Here is a 19,239-nt window from a genome sequence, read left to right as displayed (position 1 = left end):
TTACCAACCTCTTCTGTCAACACCCTCAATCATAGTAATATAACCTTTTTTCTAACTTTTTTTACCAAAATACCATCAAACTACTTAAACCCTTCAAATAGCTAACCTTAATATAGAAGTATAAATAACAAAACTCACACCTACATGCACTCCCTAGATACATTCATTTGATATTTCTATATGTTTCACTGAAACTTGGCTAAAAACCTACCAAGACTCTCCTGGCTATAATAAAAAAGAAAGGTGGAGGTATAGCCATCATCTATAAATCTAATCTTAATGTGACCTCTATAATGAACTATCAAACTTCAAATTAACAATAATAAATCAATCTTTCTAATTTGTTTGTACCTTCCCTGGAAATATACACATATTGAAAAAAACGTACTTAGCTCACTTTCTCTAACCAACCCCAAGAAACCATAATACTTGGGTGACTCAACATTGACATTGGGCTGTTCATCCGAGGTTCCCCTACTAACCACATAAACCTCTATGGGTTCTCTCCTCCATTAACCCAAACCACTCCCACACACATCTAATAAAAAGAAACAACTCTGGATTGGATCCTTATTAATAACCATCCTAACATCTACACTCAGGGAACTCTTCCTGATAATATTAGTGACCATGCTCACATATGCCTACTTTAATACCAACTTTCTACAGATCCTTGACTTTCATGCTCCCATTCGCTCTACTAGGATAAGATCCAAAACAGCACCATGGCTAACTAGACAAACTAAGAAGAAAATGATCCTGAGAAATAAAATGTGGGCTAAATGGAGAGATACCAAATGTCCATCAGATCACCTCCTCTTTAAACAATTAAGAAATGCTACTAAGAAAGATACTCTTACAGACAAAAAGGAATTTTATCTACACATTCAACAATCCACTCAACACACCCTCAAAAATTCTGGTCAGGTATTAACACACTTCTTAAACCAGGACATACAACTACTCCTACCCCTTCAGGCTTTAACCTTAACAATTTCACCCTGATCCCTGATGCCTTTAACAAGTATTTTACAGAAGTCATTCAACCCTAGCTAATTCATTATCCTCATCCACAGTTATCTTACCAAATACCCCTAGCACCTCCTCGAATGCCTTTCACCTTCAACCTGTAGCTACATCTCTTATTTACAAGCTTCTCAAGAAACTTAAAGCTTGTACTCCATCCGCTGACCAACTGCCATCATAATACCTACAAATTGCTGCAGAAGCTATAGACTACCCCATATCCATACTTATTAATAGGACTATCTCTGAAGGAAAAATTCCCACCATATGGAAAATATCTCATATAATTCCTCTACATAAAGGTGGCTCCTCTACTGAGTTCTCAAACTTTCGCCCTATTGCCTTACTCTCCCCATTAGCAAAGATTATGGAAAGATGCATACACAAACAATTTCTCAACTACCTTCTACAAAACAGACTACTAGCCAATTGTCAACATGGTTTCAGACCTTCCCACAGCACTACAACTGCCCTCCTCTCCTTCACTGACACTATAAATAACAACAAAAGCAATAATCTTTTCTCCTCTGCTCTATTCCTAGACCTGTCAAAAGCTTTCGACATGGTTAACCATAACATACTTCTTGATAAACTAAATCACTATTCTCTTGGCTCACAAGCACTTCAATGGTTTAGGAGTTATCTCCAAAACAGACAACAAGCAGTGCTATGGGACAACAACCTATCTTCCTTACTACCAGTAAACATTGGGGTTCCTCAAGGTTCTATTTTAGGTCCCCTTCTTTTTTCTTTATTTATAAATGACCTACACGTGAATATACCCCAAGCCATCTGCATTCAGTATGCTGATGACTCAACTTTAATCTGTTCTGCTAATAATGTTTCCTCCCTCCAGTCCCTCACCCAAACAGTCTTCTATAATGTAGAAAAGTGGTTTATGGAACACTCCCTCCTTCTTAATGCCAAAAAAACAAAACTTCTTCTCTTCACTCCTACTCACAAATCTTCCACACCTTTTTTCACTATCTCCTCTAATAATGCTACCTGTATTAACCCAGATATGACCACTCGCCTACTAGGTGTAACTATTGATAACCGTCTTAATTTTGATGACCATATTAACAACACCATTAAATCAGTTAACAAAAAAATAGGTACTCTCTACAGAATTAAACCCTTTCTTACCCCAGCAGCTAGAAAAAACATTGCCCAGACCCACCTGATCTCTACCCTTTTCTATGCCTCTACTATATATACTAACTTATCAAAAAATAACATGACCAAACTCTCTACCTGTTATAATAGTATATCTAGATTCATTACTGCTACTCCCTTTAGAACTCACCACTGTCTCAACCTCAGGCAACTCGATTGGTTAGAACTAAATAGCCATTTACTCTATCAGCAACTACTTATCATTCATAAGTCTCTTCACTACCCTGAAGCTACCCCAAGCCTTACAAAACTTATTTCACCTTATAAGAACCTAGCTACTCTACGCTCTGCTAATAAACTCCTAGTAGCCTCAACTAAATCTTACAATAAAGCTGGTGACTCATTATTTTCAAATTATGTTGGGAAAATCTGGAATCAACTCCCTCAAGAAATAACTGACCTAGACTCCACACCCCTATTCAAAAAACACATCAAAGAATATCTTAAAACTCAGTGGCTATGTCCTTGTGCTAAACCCGACTGAAATTACTTCTCCCTTACTCCTAACTTCCCCCACTATCCCCTAACTGTGCCTCTAAATAATATATTTAATTGATGTCAGCTACTTCTTTTATATTGACTTTTCAAAAGATTTGTTTTATTTTCCTTCTCCATGTTATGCCATCTTGTGATTTTCTTATCAGTTTTTATTATTCTAACTTTAGTATGCTGCATACCTGAAATTTGTATTGTTAAGCAGCTGTTTTTGGTTAACTTGCCTTGTGTTTGCTAATTGTTTTTTTTTTTGTTAAATTCTTACAGAAGCCTACCATTGTACTTTTTGTAGTTTATGTTTTTTGCTGTTAATGTTTTCTTACTTCATGTAATTGGAGCTTTTCTCCCAGGGCCTCTACTGAAAACGGATATATGTCCAGCTAGACTAGCCCGGTCAACAAATGTAAAATAAAATAAAATAAAAATAAATAAAATATTTTAACATATGGAACTGACCGCTGAGAGCTCTGGTAACTAAGGTTGCAGAGGTGTATACATTTTTACCCCATCTGTCCAGAGCTCTGGAATCCTTGTCAGAAGGAATAGGATTCGTGGCAGAACTAGTCTTAGCACCTTTTGGTCCCTGTGTAATGACATCTGGGTCTGCAGCAGGATTTCTGTACAGGTATTTGTGAGAATCCGGTACTCTGTAATACCGGTCAGGTTTACTGGGAGCAGGTGGGAGGGCATCAGGGCCTAAGCTGGATTCATGGAAAACATCATCCACCACTTCTAAAACAGGGGGGTGGCCAGGGGTCTGTGCTGGGGCAGGTCCAGAAACTCTAAGTCTTAGACTGGGGAAATCCTGACATTCCCATTAGAAATGTTCCCAGAGAGTGTGAAGGGTTTCCCCAAAGGAAATTCTTCTGGTGGGAAGGCAGAAGGAATGGATTCCTCTGCATCTGAACCCACATAAGCAGTCAGAGGTTGTAGTTCCTCTTCAAAATCTGAATAGTTAGATTTCTCAGAATCCTGTTCTGTCATAATTTCTGGGGAAAGGTGTCTTTTCCTTTTAGAAGTTGTGGCCTGACTACCGCTGATAAGGGAAATGAGATCCTCTGTCATTTTAAGCATTTGGGCTTGGGGTAGTAGAGCAGGATCAACATGGTGGCTAGAGGAAGATTTTCTAGGAGTGGCCTGGCTTCTAGGCCTAAGAGAATCTGTCGGTCTGAGAGAAGTGGTAGTCAGTTGAAAAGACGTTGTTTTTTGTCTAGATTCAGTAGTGCGAGAGGCCTCCTCAGAAGCCAGTGCCTGCGTCACGGCTCCGGACCCAACCGAGGCAGAGACAGCCAAAGGCTTGGGAGATCAAGAAGATTTCTGCGGCATACGGTCTCGGTAGAGATCTGTGTGGATATCAAATCGGGCATCAGGGGCTGCAAAAGCGCCTCACTGAATTCCAGAGAACTGACGACCTGCTTAACGGTAATGTCGTCAGAAGGCTTATCCTTGTGTGGTCCGTCTCTATCTTTATCTCTGCGTTTTTTCAGAATGTCCACAGATTGTTGTCTGATGGATGCCACTTCAGAATGCGAAGACGGAAGACGAAAATATCTGTCTACAATAAGAGCACTACGACGAATGGTTATCGCGTTAAAGAGGGCACAGAACCGGCAACAGGGAATGTCGTGGTCCGGCCCTAAACAAGTGATGTAGTACGGATGAAGTCTCGGTGTGGGATCCGCTTTCCACAGGCGAGACAATTAACGTTTTTGAACATCGGTTAGTGCAAGAAAAAAGGATTCCAAACGAGTTACTTAGCATTAGACATTTTCAGCTAAAATTCAAACTCTGGTAGTGACCGACCGGCACACTTGTGAGCTTCTGCTATAGGCTCCATGACAAGAAAAATTATGTAATGGCGTTGGCTGCCTTGCTTTATAGCACTGACAACCTGACGTCAGACTACAGGTGACAGCAGCCAATGCAGAAAAACATTGATTCTTGTATTCGGGTTGGCCGAGGGCTACCACAGCAGGGATAACCCAGAGGTGATTACTGCAACAGTGAAACAGGAAAAACATCAGGTATTTCTTTGTTTTTTAATTTCTCCAAGTCTTTTGGGTTTCTAATACCATAACTGGAATGGACCGCATTCCTAAGCTAAAGTATAATTAAAGTTCATGAAATTAGTTTCAATCTTTGAGGATAGTCAGAACTGTTCTTAACAGCAACCACAATGTGCCCAGTAATGACTTATGCAATTCATACAGAGTTGTATTTTATCTGTAACATATCAAAGTACAATTGTAAATCCTTTTTTTATAAGACCCATTCCTTCTACTACTATTAGAACTCTCTGGGTATCCTTCTTCCACACCGCCCTTGTTTCTGCCTGCAAATCTTGGTCTTTTTATGACTTTGTCTCTTTCTGTACATAAGACACTGTAGTCACTGGGTGTAGCAACTTCAATAATCAATGCTACCAGTCTTCTTTTCATAGACTACAAATTTATTTATTTATTTTTTTGCATCTGATTTTTGAACTGTCGGTAACAAATGATCCCACGTGATATAAACTATTTTCTATGATGCTCTGTGGCTCATGTTTCAAGTGCTTCTCAGCTACTTCAATATTATAATTTTTGCACAATCCCCAATGCAACACCCTTGCCGCATTATTTCAGTATACAGTTCTTCTGCCATTAGTGCATCACAACCAGCAACAAGATTTGAGACTGTGTCCAATTCTGTTTTACAAAACCTATATTAGTCCATTTCTCCCACATGTTCAATGGACTTTGTAAACCAACGTGTACGCAAGTCCACCATCTTAGGCCGCCAATATTAACCTTTTGCCTTTTGGTTTAAATTCACCTCTCCTTAACCATTCCAGCATCCGATCCTGATCAACACGAGGTTGTTACAAGAGTTTTCTATACTTGCAACTACATTTATGCATTTTCGACATTTCTTGCTTTATCTGATCCTTCACCTTATATTCTTTCTTTTCTTTTTCTGGCACATTCAATTGCTCCCTGATTTTTATCTACTTCTGGTTTGATTTCCATTCCCACTTGATGATAATATGCTTCTGCTAAACTAAGCAGGAAAGTCATCTTAGACTTATTCTGTTTCAAAACTTTCACTACATTTGGGTCTTGTGAGGTCAGCAGATATGTATGCAGTCCCACTATTGCAGATCTATACATGTAGTCAATTTCAAGGAGACCCATACCTCCTTCATAACAGGGAATACATAGTCTTGGTATGCACGGATTTTTATAAATAATTTGATAAGCATGAATAATCCTTCTTGTTTTCCTGTCCAAACTATCCAACACCTCTTGGGGCCAGTCAATCACTCAAAAACTGTAAGTTAGGATAGGAAGAGCAAATTGGTTTATAGCTTGGATTTTGCTTCTAGATGTCAATGCTGTTTTTAGTATTAATTTAAATCTTCTAAAATACTTCTTACTGAGTTTTATTCACATTTGTTCATGTTTTATTGTTGATCCTTCATCAATTCCCAAATATAGTTATACAGCCCCTCTTGCTCAAGTTGTTCTACATCACATTCCTGTCCCAAGTTGATGTTTTCTTGGTGCTGTAGCTTTCCTGCTTTAAAGGTTGCTTTTGCACATTTATCAAGACCAAATGACACTTTTATATCATCTGAAAAAGTTTTGACCACTTGCATTTGTGATTTCAGTTCCTCATTTGATGAGCAATACTGTTTTAAATCATCTAGGAAAAGAAGATGAGAAGTCTTTACACTCTGCTGTTTTCTGTGAGCCAAATTACAACCATGACCTAATCTGGGTTAAGGGCAAGACAAAACAGCAGCTGTGACAGTCGCCCTGGAATATCCTTCTTTGAAATTTGATCCCTGGAATCCTAATTTGTCCTTTATCATGGCTTAACTGTAAACTGGTTTGCCACTGATTCATGGTCACTGTAATGTAATCAATCAGTGCAGAGTGTTTCTTATACATTTTTAAGCACTTTTATCCATGAATGTGGAATACTATCAAATGCTTTTTTTGCAGTATATCCATGCCATACTTAGATTCTTCCCCTTTTTGCATGTCTCCATTATGATTTTAACATCAAATGATCCTTTGTTCCATATGACTTTCTTTTATTATCTTTTTGTTCTATTGCCATGATTGAGTTTTCTTCTAAATGACTATAAAGTCTGTCAGCATAAATTCCAGTGTATAGTTTTAACATCTTTGGACGGCAACTTATTGGTCTATAGTTTTTAGGATGGCTTGCAGGTTCGCTCTTAAGTAAGAGTACTGTTTTTCCTGTTGCCAGGCTGGTGTCTGTTAGGGGTGCACATATAAATGGTTCTTACTCATGGCTAAATCTTCATGTAAAGATGTTAATACTTTTAACCATAAGTTTAGAAGTTGGGTACTACATGTGGGCCTGGGATTTTCTAATTAGGAGCTTTTCTTAACTTTGTTCCGATCACTGTGGCTGTTACTTCATCCCATTGCATATCCTTTACATTTGAACTTCTTATTCTTTCGTTTACTATCCATTTATCGTCTCTGTTATGTTCCACAGGGTCTTCACAGACATTTATCCAAAAAGCATCTATTTTTTTTTTGTGGTGTTTCAATTCCTTTTGCCTTGTTTTCCAGATTCTCTATAACACTTTTTTGGGTCATCAATAAACTGCTTGTTTTGTACTTTCCTTTACATTTACCAGTGTACCTTCTAAGTTTTTCTGCCTGTACTGATATGTTTAGTTTATTATTTGCAACACTCCACAATAACTCCTGATCTGTTTTGATGCTGTGCATTCTTTTATCAGGTCTATCTTTCTGAGTATTTTTCTTGATCTGTTCCCTCTTTTGATACTCTTCTAACAGTGACATTTCTTGTTTTAATTGCTTTATAGTTTTCTCTATTCGATACTTTCATAATGGCATTTAACTTCTCCCCTTCGTTTCCTTTACTATCATGTGTTTTTGTGGTAAAACCTTATCTGTTATTAATTTAGCTGCATAGTAATATATCCTATTTATTTCTGTTGTATCACATGGATTTTTTATGGATAATCCTAATTACTGTGTTCATTTGTTTTATCAAACTTCTAACTTTTTTGGGTTTTACTGACTTTCTATAGTCTGTTTCCTTTCTTCATTTCAATATGTCTGCCCACCTCTGTTAAATCAAGCAACTCTTCTCTTAAACCATTTTCTTCTACATTGAGGCCATATTCTTTGTTTCCCATTTCATGTGAGCATTCTATAGGCAGTTCCACAGCATTTTCCTGTACCACATTCCCTTTGGTTTCATCCTGTGTTATCCATTGCTCTTTCATTTGGGAACTCACCGGCCTATCACCCTACAACAGTGGCTGCATCATAATTGATGCAGTTTCCTGTTCCTCCACTTGCTGACTTGCTGTGCAACTACAATTTAAAGTTTGTACCGATTTCCTGTGGAAAGCCCTAAAGTACCTTCATCTGGCAACTGAAGAGATATTTCCCACTCCACTGGTTTTGCCTTAATTTGGAGATCCATTGATCTATTGTGCTGTATTGTTTTCTGAGTTAGATTTTCTACACAAAATCCTTTGCTTCGCAAGTAATCCATAACCTCAGTTTTTATTTCTTTACCCTTCTCCATTACTAATTATCTTTTCTACTTTTCCTCAGTTTTATTTTTTTTTTATTGTAAAATTTTTCATGCCCAGATGCCTTTGCCTAAATTTATCTTCAAATATATTTGGTGCTGCCCTTTTTGTATTAATTAGTTTTGCTTTCTCCTTTGCACAAACATTACAACACATCAAATCTCTCTCTCTTTCCCATGTCCTTATTTCTTTTTCAGATATCTCCTGATCCTTCTATTTCTCCTTACTTTGGGGACTCATTGTGCCACCATGCTCTGATGTAACCTGTCTACACTTAATCCTTCACTTGGCAAGTATTCCATAACTTCTTCCATTTTTTACTTTTACTTTACTAATCTTCTGTTTTATGTTCCCTCTTTGTGATTTTATTTTTTTATTGTGAAATTTTCCATATCTGGATGCCTTTGCCTGTACTTCTCCTTAAATATTTTTGGGGGCTACCTTTTTGTGTTGACTAATTTAGTTTTCTCCTTTGTGTGTGTATATATATATATATATATATATATATATATATATCTATAAATATCTACACACACACACACACACATATATATATATATATATATATATATATATATATATATATATATTGCACCTTATCAAATTTTTCTCTTACCCATGTCCATATTTCTTTTTTATACCTTTCAAAAGTCTCTAGATTTTGTTCTTTGTTTTTTCACGCTTCCTCATTTGCTTCTTTTTCCAAAAGTGGGGGTTAAGATAGGAAGGTAGCAAAAACAAAATTAGGAAGTTAACTGAGGAGGAGTGTTTGAAAGATTTGCTGTGTAAAAAGGACAGAGGTTACAATGGGAATGGGGGGTATGAACTAACAAATAAAATGGAGTTATGTGGTTTAAGTATTGTTTTATTAAGGCTTAAAGGTGAAACATTTTATGGTCTCTGTTTTAGTTGTGAAGGGATGGGGTTCCAAAGTTTAGATATTTAATGAGTACAGTGAGTCACCTGCAAGGTTATTACATTTTGTTGTGATTACAAAGAGTGTACTGGTTGAGTGAAGATATCTACCTGGACCTGCAGTTACTGCTGCAGGGAATCTTTCAGTGCCAGACATTTTCTGGTGTATGTATAAACAGTGTACCCAGTAATAAATTTGTGAGTATGTGAAACAGTTGGGTAGCGCACGCCAGTTTAGCTGTTTCAAGGTTCTGCAATAAGTCCTATATGCAAGTTTATGGCTATTTTATTTAGGTTTAAGTATAGTATTTACATTTGTAAGAATAGGCGAGACATATAGTAGGGACGGAAGAAGCTAGATAGATGCTAGTGTTTCTCATATCATCTGACAGGTCATGTTTCGTTCTATACAAGGAGCATAGCTTCTGGGGGTCTTTTTTAATGGCTTACAATACGGGTTTGTGAAATTTGAGGTTACTGATTAGGATGCCCAGAATTACTGCTTGTGCTTGAAAGACTGCTTAATTTTGGTATTTGTATGGCAGTGAAAAGCATATTTTGTTTTTTTTAGGATTTTGAAGTACATTTACATACTTTAGCCAACTTTTTAAAGCAGTGAAAGAATTATGGGTGATGCCCTTAAGTACTGGTAGGTATGGGACTGCACATATCAGGGTTGAGTTGTTAGCATATTGCACTATGCTAGCAAAGTGGGTGGCAGTATCTAGATTGTTTATAAAACTGTTGAACAACATAAAGTATGGGCCACTACAGAAATAAGAGAGGATGACAAATGTTCAGCATAAAATTATGGGGAAGACTGACTTACTAAGAGAAATGTTTCCCTTCTGAATTAAGATAAATCTAGTAAACTTGCTTTCTGGTGCAGGTGTTACTAAGCTTACAGCCAAAGAGACCACTGAGAAGCTCAGCCACATCACCCACTATTGGTGGGAAACTAACAATGTACCCCATTAAGTAAACTTTCTCTGCATGTTCTCAATGAAAATTTGTGATCACGCATCCTATCACCAACACTGGGTTTAAAAGTTGCAAGGGAAATAATCTGCTTGATATACAAGAACGGCCATTTGCATAAATGGAAGATGCATTGGTTTAGGTATCTGTCATATAGGTTCATAGGTTCATACTAGGCTATCTGCCAGAGGGCATTTACAAGCCTAGCCCATCGTTTTGTGGCTTATGCCACCCCTTTAGTATGGGGAACTATACCCATTATTTTGCTGTGCCTCTGTCGAGCAGTGACACTGAGGTAATCCCTGGGGTATATCTGCGATCTCCCATCCATTGGTCAAGATTTCTCTTGAACAAGGCCAGCGAGGTGCTCTGCCTCACATGTACCGGGATTTTGTTCCACAGCATAGGGAGTCTTTGGGTGATGAATCTATCCCTCCAGCACGTCCTATTAATAGCCGTGTCGAGGTTTAAGTCTCCGCTTGTGGCTCTGATGGATCTAGATTTTTGAGGTGAAGCATATTCATCAAATCTGGGTTTGACATGGCCTTGTATGTTAGGCAAAGGTCACCTCTGAGCAATGGTAGCGACTGAATAGAGCTGGAGTTCTTTCAGTCGGGCAGCATAGGACAGATTTTTGAGACCCTTTATCCTTTTGGTGAGGAACTTTGTGGCCTCTCCAGCTGCTGCAAGTGTCGGGTCAGATACATTCGAATGGGGCATTGTACTCAATCATTGGTCTGATGAGTGATGAGTAAAGGGAGACTATGACCTCCCTTGATCTAGATGAGAATCCCTTCATGATAAGGTGGGCAATGTAGAAGGTCTTCCTAACTACTTTAGCTACATGGGTGTCGAATGACAGACTACTATCAACCTGGGTCCCCAGGTCCCTGATAACTTCTTCTGTGCTCAGTGGATTGCCACCTATTTGGTAGCTAGGGGTAACCTTGTTTTTCCCGAAGGGTATGACTATGCATTTTTTGGCATTTAACTTTAGGCCGTGGCTCTGGCACCAGTTATCCGTTTCTGTGAGACCCTTCTGAAGGATATCTGTGTCAGATGTGTTTTCTACTATGGCGCCCAGTTTGCAGTCAGCTGGTGTTGTTGACATGGTAATATAGGGTTAAGCTCCCAGAATAGGTGTTTGCTTTACCACTAGCTCTAGTTAGGGGAAGGAGATCAGAGAGTACTGGTCCTTCCTGGCATGGAAGGCTAAGCAGAGATTGCCTCTCAGGTGGCTATATGACACTGAGTAGATGTAAGAATTTTAGCCCATCAAAGAAACTGAGTCCCAAGTTTTTCTGAAGAAATAACACAGAGATGTCCTCAAGCTGATTTAGGAAGACGCATACTAAATGATGTATTACATTCAATGATGGGTCTAATAAGAGATGAATAAAATGGGACTAAAAATTCTTTGGACCTTGAGGAACTATCTCAAAGGATAAATTGTGCAAGGTAGAAGGATCTTCTAACTACACACAGACATGGTGTTTAAGACTCATGACTGTGTCAAATGCAAGTGAAATGTTATCAATATGGTAAGTAGTAGTAATTTAGATAAAGTAGATAAACCAAAGGAAGCTATGTTAGCATTTCCTGGTGTAGAGGATAAGCCAACAATTAAGACACCAAGCATTTGTTTGTTCCTGCCTTGCTGTACAATTTGAGAACAACAATGGGATTTGATAGCCACCCCCAGTATGCAATCATCAGCAAACTTGATTAGATATAGTCACTCAATATCTGCTTTTACGTCAGAGAAATATAAACTAGAGAGGGGGGGGGGCTCAAGAGACAGCCCTCTAGGACACCACTGCTGAAATTTTTCTGTCTACAGTAAATACCCTCGACCTTAAGTAATGATTCTGTCCGACAGCTAATTACCTTATCCAGCAAACTACATAACGGCTAATGCTGATGATAATGTCAGTGTGGAGGCTAGTGTCAAAAGGTTCACATAAGCAGTGTGGACTGTATAGCCCTAATCCTGTGTCATAGTAACATGGGTTTAGTCTAAACTTGCCATTATGCATAAGCCAGACTGGTACTGATGCCTCAATGCATCAATCCAAGAGGAAGCAAAAGTCCTAAACTAAGTAATGAATGGAATTAAGTTATAACGCCTGGATAATAAGGATTGCGCAGATAAATATGTGAATAGATGGGAAGAGGGAATCGCAGCATCTTACTCGAAAATACAGTGAAAATCAGGTGAGAGCAAATGACTGGTTATCTCAAGGGCCACCAATATAAGACAAACTGCAGTGTATGCATATGTTACAAATACACTGTTATCATAATGACTACAGAGAAACTACTCTCAAAAAAAAAAAAAAAAAAAAAAAAAAAAAAAAGAGAAGTGTGTACAATAGGCTCACCTTACCTCAAAATATAGAGCAAACTGGAGTACACCACTAGGTAACAAAAATGCATTTATCAGTACCTTCTACAAATTTTGGTGTCACCCTTACACTTTTATAAATGTAATTTAGCAAGCACATCCTTCGAGATGATCTATTTATTTATTTCAGTTTGATTACCGGGGAGGTCCACTGGGCATTGGTAGCCCGTTTTCAGTGGAGGCCCGGGGAGAAAAGCTCCAAAACAAGGAATTACTACCATTCAAATATTTTGTTTACAAAAAGTAATTTCAATGAACATGCAAAGTCATAGGCACTCTGAATTACAAAAATAATTTCAATGAACATGCAAAGTCGTAGGCACTCTGAATTACAAATATCAGGTAGTTATGATGGGGCAAGAAAGTTCCTGCAAAGCTATCCATTCAGTTTGAAGCAATAAAATCAACTGGTAATCTGTGTACTTTGTCAGTAATTCTCACATTCTTAAACAAGTTTACTTTACCTCCTGATTAAATCGGCAGTTCAAAGTACACCAGCCAATCTGCATCAATCCCTGTGAGGAGATCATGACCTCATAACTCCACTTCCCTGTAGCATGTGAAAGGAAAGGCAGAAAACAATGAAAGTCATTTCACAGCAAGGTGAAGATGTACAATCACCTCATTTAACCTCATCTTAATTCAGTGCTGAAACACTCTTTTACTATTTGATATTTTTGACTGAACAGCTGGAAAACACCTGTCGGCTCAGTGATGTAGATGAATAAAGCCCCATCAGTTACCCAGACAACCCAAGATAGGTTAGAATAGCAATCCATGTGAAGGATGAGACACCCTGGTGAAAGAGAACCATGACTGAGCAGTGCCTGCTCACTTTTACATGGGAGGAGGAAAAAGAACATGCATCTCACGGGTGCATTATATTGTTAATGTCCTCTGGGGAGATCACAAGACCTAAAGAGAAGCACCTCCTGTTAAAAGGTCAGGCCCATTTTCAGATGTCAGAGTGCCAATTTAGTGCCATTTCCATTTGCACAGACATCCATTAACCATTGCTGGGCATGGATGGGGAGATAAATTCAGCACAGCTGCACAACGGCTGAAGGCACAAATGGATGGCAGGTATGGAGGAGAAAAAAAAGGGGGAGGGGGGGTAGATGGAATACACTTCTGCAAAGTTTTTAAAATGATCCATTACTGCTTGGCAAAACAACATTTTAATGGTACTGATCTTAACCTGAATGCAATGTCGGTCACACATTTTGTAAACACTCTAAAACAAATGTATACCATATACCACTCCCTTTCGCAATCTACCAGATGTGTGCCCAGTTCTCTACCAGTAGTGTGAAGTGCATACATTTTTTATACAAGTGGGGCTACAGTGTTGAACAATCATTATTCTCCTCCCTACTTCAAGGACATGTATTCTTCAGCTCCCAAACCATCCCTCCAATGATAATGCACATTCATTCCTCATATAAACTGTTTTATAAACAATCCAAAAAAATCAAGCTGCAACTTCAAACACGACTTTTAATTCATAAAACAAAAAAAAAGCAAAGCTTTTGGGTAAAACAAGCATTACATCCAATTAGCTACATACATAATTTAAATACAAGTAACATGTTGCATTTTACCAATCAGCAAATAACATTCAATATTAAAAACATATCAGACCCAGCCACCTAAAAAATTAACATACATAAAAGCTGCATTAGTATCTAATAAAGTTCATATTTTGTGTTTTTAAAACATATACATCCGGATGCAACCTTACAATCCAGTTGTACTCTGCAAATTCAGTATGCGTACTGATGTCTCCACTTCTCTTATCTAAAAGAAAACTTCTGAACAACTTTAAATTTAAAGCTATGCTCCTCTCTCAATGAATTAATATCCTTTGCTAAAGCATTAGCGTTAATATGGAGTCTTGTATCAGAAAGGCATTGACATATATGCTCTAAGTTTCTGGTCAGTTTTACCTATGTAAAAACAAAAACATTGAGTACAGACTGCAAGAAAGACATGTTTTGTATTACGTTTTGCAAAATCCTTGAAGAAATATTTCTTTCTGGTCACTGGATATATGAAGATTGTATCTTTAATAATATACTTACAAAAAGTACATTATATCATGGATGCATGCCTTCCTTGATAGAAGTTGGCATTCTTTTGAATGTAGCAAGATCTCTACAGCAAAGTTGTTGTTTTAAATTCTTAGCTCTCTTAATAGTGAATTCTGGTGTGTAGCCAATCAAATTCTGTAACTGCAACCAAAATTTGTCACTGTTTTAATAATATTCATAACTTGTATGCTTCTCAGAATATTTAATTACATAACTGAGTTTATTCATATTCTTAGATATTTCACTCCCAGATACAACTTTCAGAGAAGTATGGATTTGCTCTCCATTCTCTGTCAATACTTAGTTTTGCATTTTAAAAATTATACTGTGGTGGTGGTGCTGCGGTAGCGTTGTCGCCTCACAGTAAGACATTGTCCTGTTCGATTCTCAGCTAGAGCGTCTTCTGTGTGGAGACATGTGTGATGGGCATACCTTCATTGAAGGTTGTGTGTCAGGGCTGGCAACTCGGTATGTAAAAATCTACTGCCAATCATTAGCGGACCAGAGTTCCGCTGTTGCGACCCCTAACCGGGAAAAGCCAAAAGACACAACAGCTTTCTTCATATGTCCTATCCCTAAACTCATCAGCCATAGACTTCAATTCTTTAACTAACTCAATGCTATCTGTTGTTAACCTACTGCCTCTTAAGAACTGTCCTTTTAACTATGCCTTTGCAGACATGCTCCAGGCGCATACTGGACCTATGTGGATATCGACTAGCCTGTACCTCCTTCTTGTGTATACTGGTACTTGATTTTGTCCAAACTTTTTTTTTAATTTTAAAGTCCAAAAAATTTATTTCTTGTACAGAATGATTCATATGAAACGTTAAAAATTCAGTGGTAGTGTTAATGTGTGTAACAAACTGAAATTATGTTTCAAGTTCAGCTTTCCAAAGGTTAAATATATCACCAACAAAGTGTTTAAAAAATATATATAATATTAAAATTATTAAAAGCTCCGTCAGACAATGTGTTCCTCTACCCATGAACTTAATGCAAAATAAGCATAAGTGTCCGCAAAGGACATGTCCATTGCGACGCATGGAGTTTGATGGTAATAATCTTTAAACAAAAATAACTGCTTTCTAACACTATGTCTAATAGCAAACATACTGTTTCAACACGTCTGGCTGACATTCCACTATACTGGCAAATGTGCTGTCTAACAGCTGATATTCCACAGGAACTGGGTATCACTGTGAATAAACAACTGATATCAAGTGTAACAAACAAGTTCTGAGGCATCAGACAATTCTTGTGTACGTTCATATAATTTACAAATAAAGTAATTTGCGTCTCTGATACAAATAACACATTTGATAATAATTGGTTTAAGAATGTCTTCCAAGTAAATAGATATAAATTCTGTTCCCTGAACTCCCCCTACAACTACAGGACGCATAGCTGCCTTCATTAGCTTTTTGTTTACAAATTGTATTAATCCATACAGTACACCTTAATTTGGAGTACATACATACAATTACACAAATCAATTGATAAATCATTCTGCACTTGTAAATAAAATAATGCATTTGCTATTTGGGTTGTATCCTGCCCAGGATACAACTGGTCAGTCTTCAAAAAGCTCCAACTCCAACAAACACCTGCAACCAGACTACTGACTAGCAATCTCTTTAGAGGGAAATCAGCAGTCAGACTAGACATCAGAACATTCTTTCCCCAAGCAAAAAATAAAGCTTACTCTTCTGAAATTATAAAAAGATATAAACAATAACTTTTTATCCCAACAACTAACTCTATGCAGTAGAAGGGGGATGGAGGGTGGGTGCAGCTGCAGCAACCATAAGGAATTTGAACATCTACTTTTATGGCACGTGCAACTTACACAACTGTACTATCTTCATCATTCTTATTGCTGAAGTAGCCTCTGGCTACTTGGGTTGATTATTAAAGACTATCCAACCTGGGAGGAGGAAGGACAAGGCTTCAGGAGCCACTGGAGAAAGCCTCAAGAAAAAACAGTCCTAGTCCAGAAAAGGGAATCCAATATGTAATGCTTTGTTTAGAAAATGATGTACAGAGTTGCTTCTAAAGTCCACCCATTTCCAATATGCTATTAAAGAATAAAACAGCTTATCAGAGTGTGTTTTAATCCTGCTTGTAAATATTTTACCATGGTGGAAAGAACAACAAAAGAAATACCAAGTTAACAACCAACTGGAATTGTCTGAATTGGCATATGCTGTCCTTTTCCAGTCCTATATAAGGAATTCTACAGCTGTACAGCTTTCCTAAAGGACTTAGGACTGACAACATAATACCAGAGTTGCAAAAGCATGTCCAGAGTATATAGAATCTATTCTCCCTGTTATTCAACTTCTGGAAGAAATGAGAGAGACAAATGGCTAGATTCAAGGTACACTCAATCTAGTAAGGGCATCATTTTTTTTCCCTACAGATGACCTTTTATGCTTGGAAAATCAAAAGGGTTAACTCACCATGAACAGGTGCAGCCCAGATATTCTTGCAGATGTCAGAGGAATAAAAGAGTTGGTGTACAAAAAATGAACCAAAATCAACCAGAATAGATGGTTCTTACATAGACAGAAAATTTGGGAGGTTTACTTTTTGCTGGGAAGATTAAGTGTTACCTGAATAACATGCGAACTTACACAAATATAAACCTTTTTGTAGAGCAGCTTGAGCAAAGTCTAAAATAAAAAGGGGGATACATGCGCACCATTGCTAAAAGTGTGAAGAGGTAACTCAGACAAATGTTTGTTTGAGAACCCATGGTAGTAATCCTGGATAGAGCCCTAGTTATAGGTGAGGCACCAACTAGAAGATCCCTTCTACTTGCCAACATTTTATAGCAGCAGGTGTACTTGTCTCCTTTAATAGCTGCTGCACATCTTATGAAAAGAGATGAATGAATCATCCAGGCAATTAGATGAAGATGGTCGAAACTGGGGTGTATAAATTCCCCATCTTGTGAGAGTAGGTCCAGTCTGTGAGGAAGCTTGTGGTTGCCCTTGGACAGTTCCTTAAAAAAGGTTGAACCAATGTTGCCTGGGCCAAAAAGGGAGTCATCACAAATATTTCTGGGAATACTTCTGAATCTTCAGAATTACTGTGGATATCAGTGGAAATGCATAAAGGAACATTCCCATCTAAGAGAATGTAAAAACATCTGTTTTCCAGGCTTGCTTGCACAGAATCATGGAGCAGAATTTGCTGAGTTGTCAAATCTGAAAAGAGGTAAACAGATCTACTTGAAGTCTTCCTCACAATTGTATCAATTCCTGAAAGAGGAAAGGTCACGGCATCCATTCTATAAGCCTGAAGGCAAGGCAGTCTTGAACAAAACAGTCAGAGCTGTCTGTTGTATATGGAGGCACAAAAATCTACGTGTGGTGTACCTGTGTTTAGCATTCATTCACAAAGGTCTGCTAGGGATTTGCTCAAAAGGTTTGCTGCTAAGTTCCTTCTAAGGGTATGTACACAGCCCAGAAAAACATTTTGTGATGTATGGCTAGCTCTTAAGCTATCAAAGCTAATCTACAGAGATGGCAAGACTTGGTAACCCTCTGCTTGTTGATGTACCACACAACTGTGGTGTTGTCCATGTTAACTCCAAAGAGGACCCAGAGTCCAAGAGAATGTAAGGTTTGAAGGTCTGAAATAAGACCCTTCCTTCCCTTTATGTTTTTGTGGCCTTTTTATTATTATTTATTCATTTTTTCTTATTATTTATGTATTTATTTTTTAGAGATCATACTCCCTTGGAACCTGATGTCCCTGGAACAAACACCCCACTGTGAATAAATCATTTGGCACCACTGAGCTAAAGGAAGCTCTACCTCTGGAGGCCAAATCTAATTCGTAATGAATAATAAAGGTATGAGGTTTGGCCCAAGTTGCAGCTGAGCAAATATCACTAAGGGAAGCCCTAGCATGAAAAGCTGCTGAAGTTGCCAAAGACCTTGTAGAATATGCTTTCACTCTGTGAGGCAAGGTGACGTTGTTTTTGTTGTAGATAAAGGTAATACAATTTCTCAACCATAAAACCAATGTGACCTTTGAGACAGGATGACCTCGTCTTGGTCCAGAAAAAGCCAGGTTTAGTTGGTCTGATTTATGGGTAGATTTTATTCTGTCCAGATTAAAATCGTATTTGCCTACAAACATCCAAGGAGTGCAGGCAATATACTCCCTTGTTAGAGTGGTTAGGAAAGGATACTGGAAGGTCAACAGATTGGTTGATAAACCACTATGACACCACTTTTGTTAAAAAGGTAGAATTAGTTCTCAGTGATACTCTATCCTTATGGAAGATAAAATAGGGAGGTGTGATGCATAACGCTTGAAGTTCTGACAAGCGTCTGGCCAATGTGACTGCAGGCAAAAAAAGTTTTCCAGGAGAGATATTTTACATCACAGGAAGACACAGGTTCAAAGGGGGGAGCTGTTACAGCTTGCAGAAACAGGGTCAAATCCCAAGCTTGTACTGGTTCTCTAAAGGCAAGTTTTAATAGGAGAACCCCCTTCAAGAAAGTTTTACAGAGACTATGCGACATAAGCGAAGAATCCTGAAAACCAAT

General features: G+C 38.0%; 1 protein-coding gene across 2 annotated transcripts in view; it reads right to left on the bottom strand.

Moving 5' to 3' along the window:
• RNF123 (ring finger protein 123) overlaps positions 1-19,239 on the bottom strand; it is a 4,282,987-nt gene that overhangs the window by 3,897,686 nt on the left and 366,062 nt on the right. For both annotated transcript variants that reach the window (XM_044077780.1, XM_044077781.1), the window contains exon 7: positions 13,049-13,134. In XM_044077780.1, the coding sequence (XP_043933715.1) occupies positions 13,049-13,134 (86 nt within the window). The remainder of the gene's footprint in view (positions 1-13,048; positions 13,135-19,239) is intronic.

Source organism: Protopterus annectens, chromosome 7.part0 (genome assembly GCF_019279795.1).
Source record: "Protopterus annectens isolate FY-2018-M chromosome 7.part0, PAN1.0, whole genome shotgun sequence".
NCBI lineage: Eukaryota > Metazoa > Chordata > Ceratodontiformes > Protopteridae > Protopterus > Protopterus annectens.
The sequence above is the reverse complement of the archived record's forward strand: the minus strand, read 5'-3'. Positions and strand labels throughout refer to the sequence as shown.